At 32.1% G+C, this 22,256-nt stretch overlaps 1 protein-coding gene and 1 long non-coding RNA gene across 2 annotated transcripts; one reads left to right on the forward strand and one right to left on the reverse strand.

Moving 5' to 3' along the window:
- The first annotated feature begins 16,756 nt into the window (after positions 1 to 16,756).
- On the forward strand, positions 16,757 to 17,590 carry LOC139865885 (uncharacterized). Its single transcript, XM_071854014.1, has 2 exons — positions 16,757 to 17,131; positions 17,273 to 17,590. The coding sequence occupies exons 1-2, from the start codon at positions 16,757 to 16,759 to the stop codon at positions 17,588 to 17,590; spliced, it is 693 nt and encodes a 230-aa protein (XP_071710115.1).
- Positions 17,591 to 18,829: 1,239 nt separating this feature from the next.
- LOC139859588 (uncharacterized) lies at positions 18,830 to 21,965 on the reverse strand. The gene is made up of 3 exons (XR_011763170.1): positions 20,387 to 21,965; positions 19,195 to 20,304; positions 18,830 to 18,885 (listed from the first exon to the last, which is right to left on the reverse strand). It is a non-coding gene; the product is annotated as an uncharacterized lncRNA (long non-coding RNA).
- Between the last annotated feature and the right edge of the window lie 291 nt (positions 21,966 to 22,256).

A 22,256-nucleotide genomic window follows, 5' to 3' on the forward strand; every position in this document is an offset into this window, starting at 1 on the left:
TATGTAATCTCTAATGTTTTAGAGATTATATATTCTTGTTCTAACGGTAAATCAGATGAGTTAATATCATATTGACTCATTAAATCCATGATTACATCTGAGAAATATATATGTAAGTATATTTTCAAAAAGATTATAATTAAAAATTCTTTTGTACAAACTGTTAATGATGACAATATTTTAACGGGTAAGTAATACCCTAGAAATATTTAGATTTCACATTAATAAGTTACACTGTACATTCTTCGAATCTGATTCAATAGTCATTTACTATCCTACTTACAACTACAGAAGTACGAATCCGTTCATCACAGAATAACCATTTTCATTCAATTTCATATTTGGATTTTGACCTATCAGAATCCAACAAGTGGCATAATGAATAAAACATTGGACAAAATAAAATTTGTTAGAAACAAACAAATTAACTATGAGAAAAATTTTGTTAAGAATCCACGCTAACTGTTCCTAGCTAACTGTTCCTAGCTAACTGATTACATTTTATTTATCGCAATTTATTTATCGCAATTTATATTCTCGCAATTTTATTTACGTCATTTAATTTCTGTTATTTATTTTACGCACTTTAAATATCGGGACACGTATACAAGTTTTTGACATATCATATCGACGCATCCATATATATTATTTGGAATAACCATAGACACTCTATATGCAGTAATGCTTGAGTTAGGTATACAGGGTTGAAGTTGATTCTATAATAATATATATACTTTGAGTTGTGATCGAGTCTGAGATATGTATATAACAGGTCACGACGTGTATTGATTAATTCGAATATTATATATTAAACTATATATGAATTGTTGAACTACAAATTGTGGACTGCTAACTTTGGACTGTCAACATTGGACAATTAAAATGAATTAAAATATTGATTATAACATATGAAACTAAACAATTCTTCAAGTTTGCAACTTGATTTCATCTTAAACTTCATTTGTATCTTGACGAATACAATCTGCGTTCAAACCTTTCAAGATTCTTGAAAAACACCTCAATCGAGAGGATGAACCAACCACACTTCATCTACGAAAGAAAGATTGATGCATATAGTTATGCACCTGAAAACACTCAGAACCCGAGTAAACTTTTAACACGTATCTGTGCTAGCTTCTTTGGCGTTGTTATTACCAAAAATAACTTTACAATACCTCTCCAAAGTAGCCAATTTTGTCACAACTCCAGCAAGTCAACTTCGACTTTTCAATCGTACTAGTCTTATTATAACCTTGATGTATACGATTGCCTTTTCGTCATCGTTACCGGAGAACCGTTTATATTCCACCACATTAGCAGTAAACTTACCAGCAACTTCATTATTCATTGGCTTAAGTCTCTTCGAAGAACCATTATATTTGTTCGTTAAAACCTATTCATATACTCATCCACATCTTATAACGAGAATTACCACATCAATTACCGGGAATTAGCAATCGGTATTCTGAATCTCGCAGCGTTTCTACATCAAAAGTTATATATACATATAACATTTATCCCTTAGAATTATGATCTCACATCCTGAAACTCTGAACAAATTACAAGAACTAAACTTGTACATAAAGAATCCAGATGATTCTATTTCTGATGAAATCTTTAGCGACTAACTTGCTTCTGAATCTAAACCTTTACTTATAAATCTTCTTCATCATCCTTCAATATTAGAAATTCTAAGATATCATCGTATCTTTCATTATAAATATCCTCGATATTTCTGAAGATATTTTCATAACTAATCTTATCCGAAGTCATTTATCTCTTCGCATTGTCAGTGTTACATCATATAAGAAACTGTTTAGTTTCTATATTCTATAAGTTTTCTAAGTTTAAATTATGAATGTTTTTGAAGTAGTGTTGGGAACTGAAACATGAGTTAGTATAATATAATGATACTTGATCAACGTGATTATATTACAGTAAGTCATGCTGAGTTTCTAATGAAACGTGATGATTCACAGATCATAACGTCATCATGTGTCATGTTACACGACTCTTACATTTTATCTAATCTCTAAAACTATTAAGAACATATATTCTTGATAGTTCTATCTTTCGTGATTCTGGTAATTTAACCAACCAATAATCGTGCTATTACATTCTTTCTTGCTTAGAACATTAGGTTCATTCGAAACTCCATACTTACGAATTCTGGACCATTACTCGCTTTACTAGTGGTCTAGAAGAGAATAAAAAGGCAAAGAGCTCCAAAATATAAGAGAAAATATAAAGCCCAATAATAACACGGAGGTTACAAACCGTGGATATTAATACGAATAGCAATATAAGGACATGGTAGAATTAAGAATAGTATCACCCCAAAGTAATAGTAAAAGTAAACAGATTTTTCTGGTGGAAGATTGAAAAGAAGGATGACAGAAATGATAATTAGGAAAATATCAAGGATTAGAACGGGATTAAGCATTTTCACAATCTTTTGGATGCATGAACTAAGAAAGAAATTATAGGAATGGTGAGAATAATGGAACGGAAGAGTTTAATTTATAATGGGAATATCAGACAGAATAATCGAGGCAGATCACCGTATTTAATTATAGAGATCTTAATTTCCTTATTCGTTGAAGAATCAAATCTTTTAGATTTCGAAGATTTTCTTTAAATCCCTTGAATTCCGGAATTCAACAGAGACAACGTCGAAAGTTAAGATGCACCTTATTTTCTAAATTCAACCATGACTATGTCAAAAGTTATAACGAGTCTCTATTTCCTCATTTCACTCTTTTGTGATAGCTTCATTCGTGCTCTTCGAATAATCGAATTGTTTTATTCATATTACTCAATGATGATAAAACTCTATTTATCAACTCATATTCATCATGAAAACATTTTTATTGTTAGCCATGACCACCTCACTCAAATTTCGGGACGAAATTTCTTTAACGGGTAGGTACTGTGACAACCCGTAAATTTTCGACCAAATTTAAACTTAATCTTTATATGATTTCGATACGATAAGCAAAGTATGTAATGTTGAGTTTAGAAAACTTTGGAAACGATGTTCATATATTCAATTGACCTTCGACTGCTCTCGACGATTCACGAACAATTAATTGTAAATAGATATGTGTGTATGTATATATAAATAATAATTCGAAATATAATTTGAAGTATTATATGTTGTTGTTATTAAAAATTAATAAAATAAAAATAGGATATTATAATAATTATTATTTAAAATATATCTCTATATATAAATAAAGTATATTAAAAATAAATATTAAATGATTGTAATACTCGTTTGATGTTTCGATTGATATTAAGCAAGTTAAATTTAAACTTATGTAATTTTAAAATAAACGGTGATACGAAAATGAGCTCTATAAATTTTAGACTTATTAAAAATGTATTTAGGAACTATTTGTTAAATTTTAAAACTTTTTATATTTTACTTGGGGTTAGGAGTGAATAATTAATGTAATTTTTATTTAATAGTTAAGGATCGAATTTTATACCATAATGACCAAAATATATAAATATAGTTAATCAAAAAGTTTGGGATTTTTCTGAAGACTTTTATCCGCAACTGATTTCAAATAGTGGACGATACACAGTCCGTGATAAACTGTCGGCACAATAATCTAAAATAACCGGCTGCTATACTATTGGTCACTGTGCATTATGTGACTTTAAAATTTATTATTATATTATTTATTATTATTCTTATTAATTATTGTTAATATTATAATTATATAATTTTTATATATATACATATATGTACGCAGAGAGAGGAGAAAAAAATATCTACACCCACTTAATCTCCTTCTCTTCCTCCTGCATAACACCCGACATCATGACCACCGCCGGCCATCACCATCGTGAAACCACCACACGCCATCATCAAACCACCATAATCACCATAGTAAACTACCTTGTGTATTCTAGCTTCCATTTCGGTTTATGATCGAACCAATCATCACCATGACAACCACGATTCACCAATTCACCACCGTTCATTAAAATCAATCACCATCTTCAATAAAACCGTAACACCACCTCGCACCTGCAACTCGCTGCCATGGATCTTGTTTTGATCCTAAACCACTGTTCGAACGAAAACCATAAACCCAAAACCCACTCGTTTTAGTTCCTGTTCAACGAAACCCAAAACAATTGCTAATTATTTTGTTGCTGTTTTTCTGCTCGATGAGACCAACACAAACCACCAAAACTATTTTTATTTTGTTCAAAGATCACACTCAAGAACACCACCATTACTTGATCGAACGCCTACTGATTTCTGTTTTTCTGTCTCGTCTACACCACCATCAATCACCATACACCTACAACCCATCAACTACAAGCTGCTCAAATCTTGTTAACCGCCACCACCCTAAACCATCACCTATCTCTCTCTCCTCTCTCTCACCAATTTTTTTTTGTATTCGTGAGCAATCAAATCCAAAACCTCCTACGGTTGCAGTTTACTTTCGAAAATCCCAAACCCCATAAACTGCACTCGTTTCCTGTTTCTTTTTACCTGCTACTGATTTTTTTTTCTTCTGCTTGATCGAACCACAACTCCACAAGCTGAGCTACTATTTCTGTTGAAAAATCAAAACACGAATAAACGATAAAGATGACGATATTACTGTAAACAAAAATAATGATGTGATGAGTGCTCCACGTTTTTTTTTCTTCTTTTTGATCTCCTGTCTGTTCCTTTTTGTTCGAACCCACCACCACAATTACCTTGTTCAATTTAATTTAAACATGTTGATTGGGTTTACGAGTGAGCTAAGATATGATAACGAAGACGATTATGTTTTAAGATGATGGAATGATGAAGAAGAGAATTGTGAATAAATTGCTACTGCAGCGTTTTATTTTTTTATTTTTTTTTCTCGATGAACATCTACAAACTGCAACAGCAGTTTTTTTTTTTCTCTTCTGTTTACCGAAATTTAAGACATAAAGGAAGTGAGGATAATGATGAAATCGAATTGGATGATGATGACTTCTACACAATGGAGTCCAGCTGGCTATTCATTTTTTTTTTAACCACACCGAAATATTTAGACAGCCACAACAAGTTCTTGGGCTTCTTGGGCAAATCTTAAATATTTAACATTGTTGGCCCATGGACTTGTAATTTTGGATTAAAGGGTTTAATGGACCAATTTATTCAGAAAGAAACACATAGAGCAATGGTTAATGGAGTATAGGTGTAAACGAGAGGTCTTGAGTTCGAGCCTGGGCAGGGGCGTCTAATTTTTTTAAAGCTTGTTTCATAAAGGTAGCATTTTTATTACTTTCGTTATTATTATTATTATTGTTATTATTATTATTATTATTATTATTATTATTATTATTATTATTATTATTACCATATTGATTAATTACTTATGCCCTAAAAGAAAATCATAAGAATTAAGAAGTTTTAATTAAGATAAATACGAGTATGGTTATAATCATTAAAAAGATTAAGTATGAAATTGATTATGAGTATAAGATATTAAGATGGATATAAACACACATGTATGAGAAAGTTAATAATAATTAAGTTATGACTATGAATATAATAAAAATATGATATGGTATGAATATAGATATAAACATAGATATTTATAAAAGATAATATTAAGAATACAAATATTATTATTACGAAAATAGTGAGGATAATGGAAAAATTGATATAAGTATGAAAATATGTAACATATAATTGAAGATATAATATAAAGTATATATATATATATATATATATATATATATATATATATATATATATATATATATATATATATATATATATATATATATATATATATATATATATATATATATATATATATATATATATAAATATATCTTAATTACAATTGAGTACGAATATTATATAATTAAAACACTTAATAAATAAATGTTATATAATTATTGAAATGGAAATTATTTGGTTTCCATTATATGTTTTAATATATATACAAATGATATAGGTTCGTGAATCCGAGGCCAACCCTGCACTTGTTCAATGTCGTCATAAGTATTTTTACTACAAAATACAGTATTGTGAGTTCATTTGATTCCCTTTTACTCTTTACATTTTTTGGGACTGAGAATACATGCGATGCTTTTATAACTGCTTTATTAAAAGCTTTTGAAATATATTTTGAACTGAGAATACATGAAATGCTTTTATAAATGTTTGACGAGATAGACACAAGCAAAACATTCCTTGAATGAATTATTATGCAGACAGAAGTTATGTGGATTATTATTGAATTAGTTGGACGTTATAATTTCCACTAATTGTTGTGAATATTTCCCCTGATTATTATTGCTTGGAAACCTAAGAATTAGAATCGGGTATGGCCCTAATTCACGCGAATCCTAAAGGTAGCTACTGGGTTTAACACCCCCACCCAGAATGTTTACTAGGCGGAAGAGCTAGTGGGCGTGGTGTTTAGTACTTCGAGGTTTATATATTATACAGACGAGATATCCTGTTTTGGGGATATTATTGATGCGCATTATATGTTAAGGTCGGTTACCAAGCCAAGCAATGAATGCAAAGTGAATGTTATGTATCGAGAGAATGATTTTTATACACAGGTTATGTGTATTATTTTTGTGCACGAGATATGTGTACGGTTATTTAAAAATCGCGAGGCAACCTACGGGGGAGAAAAGGATACGAACCTACTCTGCCAAGCAATATGAAAAATGGTTTCGTACATGAGATAGGTGTACTGTATTTAAATCTTGTGGTCTATCAAAATGATAAATTTTATTATTTACGATAAACTTATGAACACACTAACCTTTTGGTTGACACTTGAAAGCATGTTTATTCTCAGGTATGAAAGAAATCTTCCGCTGTGCATTTGCTCATTTTAAAGATATTACTTGGAGTCGTTCATGGCATATAGAGTTCAGTACCTCGCAATGGGAAAAGCTGTTGAAGACTTCGTCCAGGTGGATTTGGACGGGTCTCTACAACTTTGACTTCAAAATTCGATTTCAATTCGAAGAAATGGGAACCTGAAACTTTCCAGAAAGTTTAAAGATTATATTCCTAACAACACTGCATTTAAAATTTTTGAATTCTAATTCGAAATCTTTTATTTTGAAAAATGGACACAGAAACAGAGTTCTAGTTGGGTTCTTCAATATTTTTATTTTTATTCGATCAGTTTTGGAGTTGTTAGTGTCTTTTGTGGTTTATAAATGATAATGTGAGGTGATGTGATTCCAATTACAACTGAAGTTGATTGTTTTGTTGCATAGAGGTCTCGACAGGATGAATGTGCAGGTACAAAAAAAATAAATAAAATAAATAAAAGTTGAATGAGACTTTTAACAGATTCAGATAAAATTAAAACTGAAAATTTGATTTGTACAAACTTTGGATCTTGACTGTGAGTTGAAATAGATGGATAACTGAATGGAGACAGGAGTCGTTCGAATAGAACAGTAAAGGAAGAAAATAAATAAAGTTTGTTTACAAAGTCTAATTAAATTTGTTGTGTAGCTGGGTTTATATTCGATTTGTGATTAGATCAAAGGCATGAGACAAAATCAGATACAGGTAACCAGTTTGTACGATATTCAATTTTTATATAATTTATATACTTAATAAATATATTAATAATAATAATAATTATATTAATAATAATTATAAATAATAATGATACTAATAATCATAAAAAAAATGGTAATAATTATATTATTAATGATAATAATATATTGTATTATTTTCTATTAACTATAACTATAATAATACTAATGTTATTAATAATAATAATAATATTAATAAATATAATAATAATATTAATAAATATAATAATAATAATAATAATAATAATAAATAATCAACATAACTTAAAATTAAAATCTTACTACTAATTATAATGATATAACAAATTAGATGTATCAATTCCATATATTATATTAAATAGTAATATACTAACTTTAATATTAATATTAATACTAATATTAATAATGAAAATAGATGTACTAATATTACTATAACATTTATATTTTAATTTGTAAGTAAATATATTAATATTACAATTTATTAATCAGGTAACATTTAATAATTATATAATACATATATATAATAACATATATTAAATATTTATTATTTATTCCTTACAATATAATAATAATCATTTATAGAAATCATATATATATATATATATATATATATATATATATATAATAATCATATATATATATATATATACAATAATAATATATTTATTATTTATTCCTTACAATATAATAATAATCATTTATAGAAATCATATATATATATATATATATATATATATATATATATATATATATATATAATATATATATATATATATATATATATATATATATATATATATATTGTATAATATATTTATTATTTATTCCTTACAATATAATAATAATCATTTATAGAAATCATATATATATATATATATATATATATATATATATATATAATAGTAACTTAATTATTCTATTTATTATTGTATATTTTTAATTCCAATTAATTAAGTGTACTTTTATTAATTCAAAATGCGATATGTACACTTATATTTGTATATATATGTTTATATTTATTTACACACAATGATTCGTGAATCGTTGGAAATGGTCGAAGTCAAATGAATTCATGAACACAGTTCAAAGTTTTTGAGACTTCAACATTAAAAACTTTGCTTATCGTGTCGAATTCATATAAACATTAAGTTTAAATTTGGTCGAAAATTTTCGGGTCGTCACATAAACTTGTTCGATTTCGATTATATATTTTAATATATATATATATATATATATACAAATGATATAGGTTCATGAATCTGAGGCCAACCCTGCATTGTTCAATATCGTCATATGTATTTTTACTACAAAATACAGTATTGTGAGTTTCATTACTCCCTTTTTAAATGCTTTTGCAATATATATATTTTTGGGACTGAGAAAACATGCGCTGCTTTTATAAATGTTTGACGAAATAGACACAAGTACTTAAAAACATTCTACGATTGAGTTACGAGTACACTGGATATCACCCCTTTATAGTCTGGTAATCTAATAATTAGGAAACCGAGCTCCTAATTGACGTGAATCCTAAAGATAGATCTATGGGCACTCACAAGCCCCAGTCAGAGAATTTGAACTGCCTTAGTACTTCAAAATAGGTATACAACTGCCAGCTTTAAAAGATATGATCTGTTTTTGAGGTGTACACAACCATCATATTTAAAAGAGTGGCCTGTTTGTATGCTTTTGCATGACCGTGCGGAATGCCGGTATGCGGGGGATATTCTATATTCATCTTGTTAAGGTCGATTACCAGGTGTTTATATATTGTATGAATGATTTTCCAGCAGTGAGCAGACCTGCACAGATTGTTTTCGAAATATGAGTATCTTGTGGTCTATTATACTATCGAAAATGATTATTTATGATAAACTAATGAACTCACCAACCTTTTGATTGACACTTTAAAGCATGTTTATTCTCAGGTATTAAAGAAATCTTCCGCTATGCATTTGCTCATTTTAGATATACTACTTGGAGTCATTCATGACATATTTCAAAAGACGTTGCATTCGAGTCGTTAAGTTCATCAAGATTATTATTAAGTCAATTATAGTTGGATATATTATGAAATGGTATGCATGCCTGTCAACTTTTGATGTGATGAAAGTTTGTCTTTTAAAAACGAATGCAATGTTTGTAAAATGTATCATATAGAGTTCAAGTACCTCGCAATGAAATCAACTATTGTGAATCGTTTATAATGTATATGAACGGGGCCTTTCAACCACCACCACCTCAATTCAACCATCGTTAGTATCCTGTTTTCTCATTCGATTAACAACAATCACCACTACAATAATTGCTGCAACTGCTACTCACTTTTTATGTTGAAAACGAGACCACCACCGACACCAAACCTGCAACTTGTTATGCTACTGTTACTATGTCCGTTTTCTTTACTTTAACCGAACCCGAGAACATCATTTTCTTCGTTCTAGTGCTGCTCTCTCTCTCTCTCTTCAGTTTCTTGTTATTCCTGTAACCTATAAATCACTCCAACCGTTATCATATTACCTTTCCTGTTACAATCTGATGAAACCCTCAGTACCTTCGACCCACAACCACCTCCTTCACCTCCTACGAGAACCATAAATTGTACCACCTTCACCATCTTGTAATCGATCCCCACCAATGAACTACCGCAACACCACTTTAATCATCACCTTACAACCACAACCTACGGCACTCCACCAATCACCACCATGAAACACCACCGTTTAAACACCACTACCTTCAACCTCTATATCCATCTCTATTCTCTCTCCCCATTCCTTTCTCTCTCTTAAATCATCAAACCTGCAACTATTCACTGTGACTGCTGCACTTTGCTTTTTCTGTTTCAAAACCATCGCAAAATCACTACCCAACCATCATGGTATCGCTACTATTGCAGTCGTTGTTATTTTTTTTTTTTAAACCGTCGCCAAACACCACAAACTCATTCATCTACTATGCAGATAATTAACTTCTGATTACTGCTACAGAATACAGTTACTATAGTAGTCGATTTAGGCTGCTGCAACTTACATGTGTTTGTTCCTGTTAACGAAAATAAGACTGACAATTCCTTTTATTAAAATCAGTTAAATGGGATGGGTTCTTTCCCTATAATTGGGCCGTAACTTTGAATCCATTAAAATAGGCTGTTGGGCTTCTTTCAAACTTAATACAATTTGGGCCGTGGTGATTAAAGATACCTAGGATAGTATTGGGCTTAGTGGATTTAATAGGCTTTTAGAATTGGGCCACTTGAATCGGCATATATATTATATAGTGGGTAACGCGAGTTAATACAGAAAAGCATTAGTGGTTCGTTGGTTTAAGGTTGTGTTGGTTAAGCGGGAGGTCGCAGGTTCGAGCCCCGTCGTGGGCAATTCTTTTTGGAAAAGCTTTAGAAAGGGTATACACTTTTATATTTTCATTTTCATTTTCATTATTATTATTATTATTATTATTATTATTATTATTATTATTATTATTATTATTATTATTATTGTTATTATTATTATTACTAGTGTTATAGTTATTAGTATTATTATTTTTACTAATAAAAGTAATAGTTACCATTTATGATTATTATCGTAATTATAATTACAATGATGATATTATTATTATTATTACTACTAAAATTATTATCATTACTAGTATTATTATTAGGTTGTATTAGTATTATTAATATGATTAATATTGATACAAGTATTACTATTATGATTATGATTATTATTATTAGTGTTATTATGAAAATAACACAATTTATTATTATTTTCATTAATATTAGCATTACTACCATTTTTAGTACTATTATTATTATTATTATTATTATTATTATTATTATTATTATTATTAACAAAAATATTATTAATATGAATATCATTAGTAGTAATGTTATTATCAATAAAATTAAATACAACTTTTTATTTATATTAAATATTATTATCTATGTAAAAATATACTTATAAGTATATTACATATCAGTATAAATTAATTAGATTAACAATCTTTATATAAATATCCATATATAACAAATTAAGTATTTTTAATACATACATATATATATATATATATATATATATATATATATATATATATATATATATATATATATATATATATATATATATATATATATATATATATATAACTATATAGATAATAATCATTTTCAAATATAAATACAAATTAATTACATAATATATAAAGTTATAATTGTTCGATAACGAGTATATGTTTTAATATATATACGAATGATTAGGTTCGTGAATCCGAGGTCAACCCTGCATTGTTCAGTTCCGTCGTATGCATATTTTTACTACAAAATATCGTATAGTGAGTTTCATTTACTCCCTTTTACTCTTTACATTTTTGGGACTGAGAATACATGCGCTGTTTTTATAACTGTTTTACTAAATGCTTTGAGATATATTTTTGAACTGAGAATACATGAACTGTTTTTATAAACGTTCGACGAAATAGACACAAATATTCAAAACTACATTCTATGATAGAATTATTTGGACTCAGAGGTTCGATTTCTATAAAGATTGTATTATCGACCATCGGCGAGATGATTTTGTCATTGCACGCACGCATTAGCTCCCGAAATGGTTCGATTTTATAGTTAGTAACGGAGAGATGATTTTGTCATTGCACGCACGCTTTAGCTTCCATTTTAGCTACCATCGGCGAGATGATTTTATCATTGCACGCACGCATTAGCTCCCGATGTATTGTATTGTATTGTATTTGACTTTGTAGTTAGTAACGGAGAGATGATTTTGTCATTGCACGCACGCATTAGCTCCCGTTGTAAAATTATATTGTATTAACTACCACGGTGAGATGATTTTGCATTGCACGCACGCATTAGCTACTGTTGGTGAGTTGTTTGAAAGGTTCCGGTGTTCTTCATATGAATGATTTTACAGCAGGAGTAGACCTGCACAGATTGTTTTCTAACTATGAGTATCTTGTGGTCTATTATATTATTGAAAATGATTATTTATAATAAACTAATGAACTCACCAATCTTTTGGTTGACACTTTAAAGCGTGTTTATTCTCAGGTATGAAAAAAATCTTCCGCTGTGCATTAGCTCATTTTAAGGATATTACTTGGAGTCATTCGTGGCATATTTCGAAAGACGTTGCATTCGAGTCGTTGAGTTCATCAAGATTATTATTAAGTCAATTATAGTTGGATATATTATGAAATGGTATGCATGCCGTCAACTTTCGATGAAATGAAAGTTTGTCTTTTAAAAACGAATGCAATGTTTGTAAAATGTATCATATAGAGGTCAAATACCTCGCAATGAAATCAATTATTATGTAACGTTTATAATCGATATGAACGGGGCATTTCAATGAAAGCAAGATTAGTGCTTTTAGTTCATCATCAAACTTAATCTCTACCGATTCAAGTCTTGAAATGATATTATTAAATTCATTGATATCCGTTGCACTCATACCTTCCTTCATCTTTGTATTGAACAATTGACGCATGAGAAATACCTTATTAGAAGCTGTAGGTTTCTCATACATGTTAGAGAGTGCTTTCAAGCAAGCAAATGTCGTCTTCTCATTCACAACATTGTATGCAACATTCTTAGCAAGTGAAAGATGAATAGCACCCAAAGCTTGACGATCCAAAAGCGTCCAATCGGCATCGCTCATGATTTCGGGCTTGGTCTCTAACAAAGGTTGGTGTAGCTTCTTTGATACAAGTAATCTTCAATTTGCATCTTCCAAAAGCCAAAGTCTCTCCCATCGAATCAGTCGATTCTAAACTTTCCGTCTTGCGCCATTGTTCCCTTAACGAAACCTTGTGCTCTGTATACCAATTATTAGGATATTAGGACCCAAACAACGCAAGTGATTCTTTAAGATCACTCACCCACTTAATGAACGAAAGAATATAAATGCGAAAATGTAAATCGACACAAGAGATAACGTGGTTATATGCAATCGTTGTGATTGCTTTAGTCCACGGACCAACTAGAGAATGTATTTCAGTAATTTTGTGGTGTGTTACAATGAGATATAATGAGCTCAATTTATAGGAGAACAATAACACTTAAGAAACTACAAGGAATCTTCATGTGGCCAAGTAATCATCATACTAACCAACTAGTTAATCTTTACACCCATCAATGGCATGATCACAACCATAATTTTAGGTGTAAAGTATCCCACTTTGCACCTAAAGTGAAAGGTAGACCAAACATGTTTGGATCCCATGTGAAAAAGTTGCCAGCTTGCTGCCAGCCAACGTGCGCTCAGCTCACACTTAATGGTGTCAGCTCACTCGCTCAAACATCGAACATAAGGTTTCCAGATTTAAACCCTTGTGTGCGCTGGTTGTGCGCACCGCGCATCATTGTCGCGCACCCTCGTTTGCTCTGCTTTTGCTCTGTTTCACGCTTACCGAAATCTGCAAAATCCGTAGTGGCACTTTTTCCAATTTTGTTTAAATGTCTCCACACTCCAACAAGAAATAGTTTCCAAACTTTATCCACGACTCTGAGCATTGAGTTAGTATATATACATGAGTTGTCGATTCTAAGTGATCATCACATTTAAATCAACACCTCGTTTGTCGAGCTCGATTCAAGCCGGTAATATTTGAGTATTGTTCGCAAAACAAAGATCTCCACCTTCCGAGGAACTGCAGAATTAGCCACATTTCAATCAGTGGTGTTCTCGGTTAAGTTTCATATTATCAATGATCCACAATAGTGCCTTGCTAGCAGGGCCGGCTAAGGCTATGGGCGAAGCGGGCGACGGCCCAGGGCATCACGCGGTTAGAGGCATCATTTCAAAAAAATTTATTAATATCTATAGTTTAAACTTCATAAAGATATATGTTTGTGTAACTGTTGGGGGCATTTTATAATCATTTCGCCCGGGGCATGCAAAAACTTTGACCAAAGTTTGACCGGCCCTGTTGCTAGTTAATATGCCCTCTGAATCCATCTTCCATTTCCACGTATCATTCTTACCAGACAAAGTAAACGAGCGAAGTAAGTTAATTAGTTCATTAATATCAGCAAGTGTTCTATCTCAAGAATTGCGAGTCCAGTTCCAGTTCAAAACACTGAAATGATTCAAGAGCAAACAGTCACAGATATTTCTCTTTTAAAAGCGCATTTCCAGTCCAAAAATCATGGCAAAACTTTATGTGTACCATTACGGACATCTTCATGAACGGATGTAGAGAAATTAACACCGAGTGAGCCAATATGTTTAGCCTCCTTCATAATGTTAATCAAAGTAGAACCATGATTTTTTGTCTGTCTTCACGTGCCCGGAAACGGTCATCAAACGCCTCGAGTCGTTACGATCAAGGTTTTTTGGGGTGGTAGTGATTCGGTTAAAAAATTGCCTTGGGTTAAATGGGACACTATTTTATCTTCTTTCGAGCTCGGTGGTTTGAATGTCAGAAGTCTCAAAGCATTTAATCTCGCCTTGATCCACAAATGGAGGTGGAGGTACTTATTTTGTCCCAATAATTTCTGGGTCTCGATCATAAAAGGTATCCATGGACATGTTTTTGATCGAACAGTTGGTTCTAGTTGTTGGAGTTCCATTGTCGCGACTTTTCAAAAGACAATTTCATTGAACCTGTTACATGCTAATATGATCCAAATGGATGTCGGTAATGGTAGAAATGTGAGCTTTTGGAATGACTTGTGGATTGGTAACGAATGTTTGGCTAGCCGGTTTAATAGGTTGTACCACTTGGATGTTAATAAGCACGAGGTTGTCGCTGATAAAACACTTGGTCAAGAGATGATATTGGTCCCCGTAACGTCCAATCGTTAAACTCTCTTCTGACTGAACTTGCGGATCACCAACCTAATGATAGAGAAGATAAGTGGAAAAGCTCCACACTCCAACAATCTCCCATTTGGAGACTTTAAACAAGCTCCATTCATATCAATGATCTAACCAAGAACATTAAACCACCTTCGATTACCGCCAAATTCTATTTTGGACACGCACGCTCAACACAAACTTTGGATGAGTAGACTTTCGATAAAAGGTCTTCAATACTACTTGTTAAACTTGTAACATTAGCTCTCTAATTCTCTAGTTGGGGTCTTCTCTCATTAATTCATTAGAAGACCAATTGAGGTAATGCAAAACCTCAATTTCTCTGTCGTAACCACCTTAGTAAACATATCAGCAGGATTCTTCGTACCAAGGATTTTCTCCAATAATAAAGTACCATCATTTATATGTTGTCGAATAAAATGATATCATATCTTGATGTGTTTCGTACGACTATGAAACACCGGATTCTTCCCAAGATGAACCGCACTTTGATTATCACAATACAATACGCAATAATCTTGTCTTTTACCCAACTCACCTAAGAAGTTCTTCAACCAAATAAGCTCTTTAGAAGCTTCTGCAATAGCCATATATTTGGCTTCAGTGGTTGATAAAGCAACACTCTTTTGTAGTCGAGACATCCAACTAACCGCCGTCTCCCTATTGTGAAAACATAACCCGTAGTGCTTTTCCCCGAATCATCACATCCACCCAAATCAGCATCCGCATAACCTCTAAGTATGAAATTGTTTTTAGAGAAACACAATCCCATTGTGAGTCCAGTTCCAGTTCCAAACACTGAAATGATTCAAGAGCAAACAGTCACATATATTTCTCTTTTAAAAGCGCATTTTCAGTCCAAAAATCATGGCAAAACTTTGTGTGTACCATTACGGACATCTTCATGAATGGATGTAGAGAAATTAACACCGAGTGAGCCAATATGTTTAGCCTCCTTCATAATGTTAATCAAAGTAGAACCATGATTTTTTGTCTGTCTTCACGTGCCCGGAAACGGTCATCAAACGCCTCGAGTCGTTACGATCAAGGTTTTTTGGGGTGGTAGTGATTCGGTTAAAAAATTGCCTTGGGTTAAATGGGACACTATTTTATCTTCTTTCGAGCTCGGTGGTTTGAATGTCGGAAGTCTCAAAGCATTTAATCTCGCCTTGATCCACAAATGGAGGTGGAGGTACTTATTTTGTCCCAATGATTTCTGGGTCTCGATCATAAAAGGTAACCATGGACATGTTTTTGATCGAACAGTTGGTTCTAGTTGTTGGATTTCCATTGTCGCGACTTGTCAAAAGACAATTTCATTGAACCTGTTACATGCTGATGTGATCCGAATGGATGTCGGTAATGGCAGAAATGTGAGCTTTTGGAATGACTTGTGGACTGGTAACGAATGTTTGGCTAGCCTGTTTAATAGGTTGTACCACTTGGATGTTAATAAGCACGAGGTTGTCGCTGATAAATATATCGATGGTCATTGGAATTGGGTTTGGTCAAGAGATGATATTGGTCCCCGTAACGTCCAATCGTTAAACTCTCTTCGGACTGAACTTGCGGATCACCAACTTAATGATAGAGAAGATAAGTGGACTTTTACTTTACATCCGGATGGGCTTTTCTCGGTAAAAACGACGAGACAATACATTGACCGTCAAATCTGCTCTCCTTCCGATACTCCGACATCGTGGTATAAATTCTTACCTAAGAAGGTGAATGTTTTCCTTTGACGATTCAAATTGGATTTTCTTCCTACTCGTTGGAATTTGTCTGCGAAATGTTTAGAGATCAACTTGATTATTTGCCCAGTTTGTAACAGCGGTATCGAGACAAACTCTTACTTGTTCTTTCAGTGTAATATGGTAATGGATTTGTGGCACATGGTCAGCGATTGGCTAAATCGGGCTTTACCCGTGTTCGTTTCTTGGACCGAAGTTTCAAGCTGGATCGATGCCCTACAGGTCCTGGGTTCTCACAAGGATCGGATTGTTGCAATAGTGGTTACTTTGTTATGGGTCATTTGGCGATTCAGGAACGGAATCGTGTTCAATGAACCATTTTTTACTAGAAATAGCCTTTTTGATGTAATTAGGTCTTTTTCTTTTCGTTGGTTAAAAGCTAGAGGCCATTCTGTTTCTTTATGGAACTCGTGGCTCTCTTCTCCGTTGTAATCACTTTTTTTGTTTCTCCTTTAGCGCCTTGCTGAGGAGCGTGTGATATTTGTAATATTCTTTGGCCGTTAAAAAAAAAAAGTAGAACCATGACTATTAAAACGATCAAGATTAGTATTAGAGAGCCCACCCTCGTCCCATAAACGCTATTAACAATTTTAGACCAAAATGAGTTTTTATCATTTAGGGAGCACCACCACCACTTATCAAAGATAGCTAAGTTTTTAGATGATAAGGAACCATTATTTAGACCACAAACTTCGTAAGAAAGCAAGGTGTGATCCCATTTTACCCAACAAAATTTTTTAGCCAACCCGTAGCCGCCAAAAAAATGAACACTGTATAAATTCAAGTGGTTTTAAAATACAATTAGCCAATACACACTACAAGAAAAAAGAGTTTTAGTGACGAAGGTTTTTTAGTCACTAACCATATAAAAATGGTCACCAAGTCAAATTAGTAACTAAAAAAATTTGGTCACTCTGCGTCAGGTCCGTCACAAAAATTAATTAGAGACCAAAATACTAAAATGGTCACTGTAGTGACCAACTCATAATGGTCACTGAAAAAAAGTAGTCACTCACAGTTAACATTTTACATTTGTGACCAAAAACTGGTCACATTTTTCTTGTTAATGACCAAAAAGTGATCACACTTTAGTAACCAAAAAAGTGATCACTAATTTTCTATAAAAGACAAAACATGATCACAATTGCCAATCCTCTACGAATTCTCATTATTTTGAAATTGTTTTTACATTCAATTAAAACTTAGACTTATATATATGAAGAAACAACACAATCAATGAGTCTAACATAAAACCAACCATACTTCTTACCAGAAACAGTAATACATAGATCATTCACAAAATTCACTCATAAAACAAAAAAGATACACACTGAAGTTTCTGAAAAATAAAGGAAGTGAATTATATACAAATACTCTTCTTAATATTATTATAACGTCTCTGCCAAGGACACTGACAATTCAGACCCGCCGGATCCATCCTAGTTTGGTTGTAGCCAACATAACATAAATTATACACTTCAGATTAGTAATTACCCCACCATTTGGGTAGAAAAAATTGTGAATTATGTCATATAAGATAACCCAAACACCCCTTGATGTATTCTCAAAAATTCAGTTTACAAATGCGCAAGCCAAATTGCGCATTAACTTGAATTAAACTGTGATAAACTAAAGTTAATATCGGTATACTACTTGAAATTGTGTATCTTACTGTTACAAACTCCAGTAGTTGAGACAGTATCCCGTGAAATAGATTTATGCTTAGCCTAAAATAAACAAACAAAAATGTATAAATCCGCATAGCATGCTAAAGTTAACACTATTGGGTTGGGCTTGGCCTTAGCTTGTTCTCTATCAGACTCTTATAACTAGTTCATTACATAGAAGTCCTATACATGTATGCACTCAGTTCAGTTGTCTTTGCTCAAAGACTTAACTACTTTTATATGTAAATAATTTTATCCTTCTGGGCAAATTAATATGGTATGGAACAATAACCTTTGAGGGAATAACTGTCCGCAACCATTATCCAATCCTTCTGCAAGTAAACTTACTCTCGATTGCTAAAATGTTACCTCCACACCGCGACTCATCTCTTGTATAGCCAAAAGCTCTGAGAAATCATCCAGAAGTTGAAGACAACAGGTCCTTGAGCAACAGGGGTGGTAGCATTCCGTAACCAAAAAAAAAAAAAAAAAAAAAAAAAAAAAAAAAAAAAACAATTTAGAAAAATAAGCAACATGGCTTGAGAAATCATCCAGAAATCATCCATTTAGTTATTTCAAGTAAGCAACTTCTATTGATGATTGAAGTAAGGTATTCAAGCAGAACTCATGTTCTCCAACTGATTCAACGGTTGCTTGAAAGCTTTTCCACAAATGCCGGTAGGTTAGGGTTGATCACTAACATATCTAATATCTATTGGTGCAACTTCAGACCTAACTTGTCAAGCCAAATAAGTAGCAGATGTATGACTTCAATAAGGATCATGTGAAACATTTGTGTGAACCAAATGCTGAAAAATTGAAGTCAATACCAACTGCTTGCTTCTGAAAGCAGAACACAAGAAAATTTAGTAATTATAAAGCGAATAGCATATAAATATAACAAAGATACAAATAGAAAAATAAAGTATCTGGACCCTCTACAAAGCAGGCCATATCAGATAAAACAATCAACCCTAACCTGCAAGAATGAATCCATTGTCGGTTAGAATTAAAATTGACAAACATTGGGTCTAACATTCTACGCATAGTGTACACTTATCACACATCATTTCCAACACCAACAAGAGAATGTGTTATCAAATTTACATAGATTCCCAAGAGTTTGCAAGCCACCAACAAAATTCCTACTTATAGAATTCACACATTGTAGAAGCCTTCGTATGGCATGAAACAACCATCTGATACACCAAGCCAATAATATGTAAAACAAGTGATAATGAACCTAACAATTATTACCTGTCATAGAAAAGTAGAGTCGAATAGTGAATATATATTGAACCTCAGAATTACTACTTAATGATGAAATGGATAAATGTCGTCAATTGATGACCTTTTAGCTAACGGATAACCTAATAATAATAATCACAAATATAATTTTCTGTAATGAGATAAATAAAGTAGAATAACCTATTTGAAGCATTGACAAGGGTGAAAAAGTTTTGAAAGCAATGACATAACCTGTCCACCAAGTACAATCATATAATTAAGACTTGTATAAAGGTCTAGTCAAAGAAGTAATGGTTGTAGGTCAGAACTATACCTGGGGCATAACTTTTGCTTTAGTAATGCAAACAAGATCTGATACAGACTTAATGCAATACAGTTGAGCCTTTGACGGTTACCAGTCCATCGTATCACCATTTTATTAGCAACTGAACAAGCTTCATGTATAGGATGTTGAGTGCATGATGAATCACCTCCTAATACTAATGTTTCATCAATTAAGATATCCACAAAAGCTACAAATAGAATAGTTTATAAGCAGATTACAAAGTCTTAACCTAGTCACATCATTAATGAGAGTACAAGACTACTTAATTACTCACCAGAGATACAAGTAGTTCGTATGATGAACTGAAAACCTAATAAGAGTACAAGACTACTCAAGTACTTGACTAAAGGAGTAGTTGAATTTGCAATTCAGTTACACGAAGATGAAATTATCAGTTACAGATGAATAGAATAGAAATTTACATATTAACAACAAAAGTTATGAATAGTATCAGGACCATTTTCGACTTTTTCCTTTTTTTTCTTTCAATTTTAAATAAATTTCATTTTACCAAAGGCCCCACGTTTTTTTGAAAAATTCAAATCGACCCACCAAACAGGGGTAAAGTGTCAAATAAACATTTTCATAAAAAATCTTAAATAAACTCCACCCAAATATTCAACGGGTCATATCTTATCGCTCGCAACGAGTTAAATTTTTCCGAGACCATCGTTAAACTCGAAATAATTTTAGGAACACAATGTCACTAGCTATACGCAAAACGGACGCTTTTTAAAAAACGCTAAATATTTGTGTACTTTTCATACACGTTGATTTTGCCTTAAATTTTTAAAAGTCGGCAATTCCATAGCGAAACGCGGAGATGCACATATATTGTTAATTTAAAATAACATTTAAATCTCTTCGGGTTATACCTTTTAGTTCGACTCGAGTTGCGCTTCAACGACATCATCGTTAGCCACAAAATAATTTTACTAAACGCAATAAAATACATTAAAAATCGAACCCCCGGAGCGAAGCGACAATAACTAGTTACTACATAATTGAAAAAACACCTGTAACAAACAACTAGAGAATTTAGATCGCGATAAGCAGAGTAATAATGAAGAACGATTGGTGTTTAAGAAATTGTACGAACGATTAGCGTGAAAGAAATTGCACTTTAGATCGTGATCTCATCGTAACATTAGAGTATGATTGATAGAAATCGTCTAATTAGGTTTTCTATCACGTACGTGGATATAAGATCGATTTGGGGTTTAATATATCGAATATGCCGAATTAGGGCTGGATTGATGAATCTCGTCGATTTAGGGACTGAAGTACCTCGATCTTGTATATAGAATTCATACGTCGAATTAGGGTTTCGTTCATAGATTTGTTGAGCTAAGTCTTCGTTTGGCTCATTCTTCATCCTCCCATTCTCTAATTCCCATGGAAGCGTAGGCTTTTATTTACCTTCAAATTTTTAATATGTGTTTCTTCACCCCAGTGAAAATTGGATCTGCAGGCTAGTAGACTAAGGGTCTGTTCCAGAGAATGAAATTGGAGAGAAAAGAAGGGTTTTGGAAAAAAGATGGGTAAGAATATGTGTTCCCTAGTTTTTATTATTAGTAGAAAATGAGAGAAGGGGAAGGGGAAGGGAAATTGTGAAAATTTCCTTTCATAATAATCATTCCAATTTGGAGAGTTTCGGAGGGATTTGAACTGGAAGCCAATTTTCACTCCTGATTATACAAATGCAATCAATTTATTTCCTTCTAACTTGGGAACACTAAAATTAACTTTATAATCACTCCTCTACTTTTCAATCAAATACCATCCTCTTCTTTTCTTTACATTTCTTTCAATCTAAAACAGAACCTAAGGATGTGTTTGTTTGGTGTTGAATGAGACC

The sequence above is a fragment of the Rutidosis leptorrhynchoides genome, chromosome 1 (assembly GCF_046630445.1).
Source record: "Rutidosis leptorrhynchoides isolate AG116_Rl617_1_P2 chromosome 1, CSIRO_AGI_Rlap_v1, whole genome shotgun sequence".
NCBI classification, from domain to species: domain Eukaryota; kingdom Viridiplantae; phylum Streptophyta; class Magnoliopsida; order Asterales; family Asteraceae; genus Rutidosis; species Rutidosis leptorrhynchoides.

Coding starts and splice junctions, on each gene's coding strand:
- LOC139865885 (XM_071854014.1), top strand. CDS start 16,757: ATGGATGTCGGTAATGGCAGAAATGTGAGCTTTTGGAATGACTTGTGG. Junction 17,132..17,272: donor ATAAATTCTTACCTAAGAAG/GTGAATGTTTTC, acceptor TTGTTCTTTCAG/TGTAATATGGTAATGGATTT.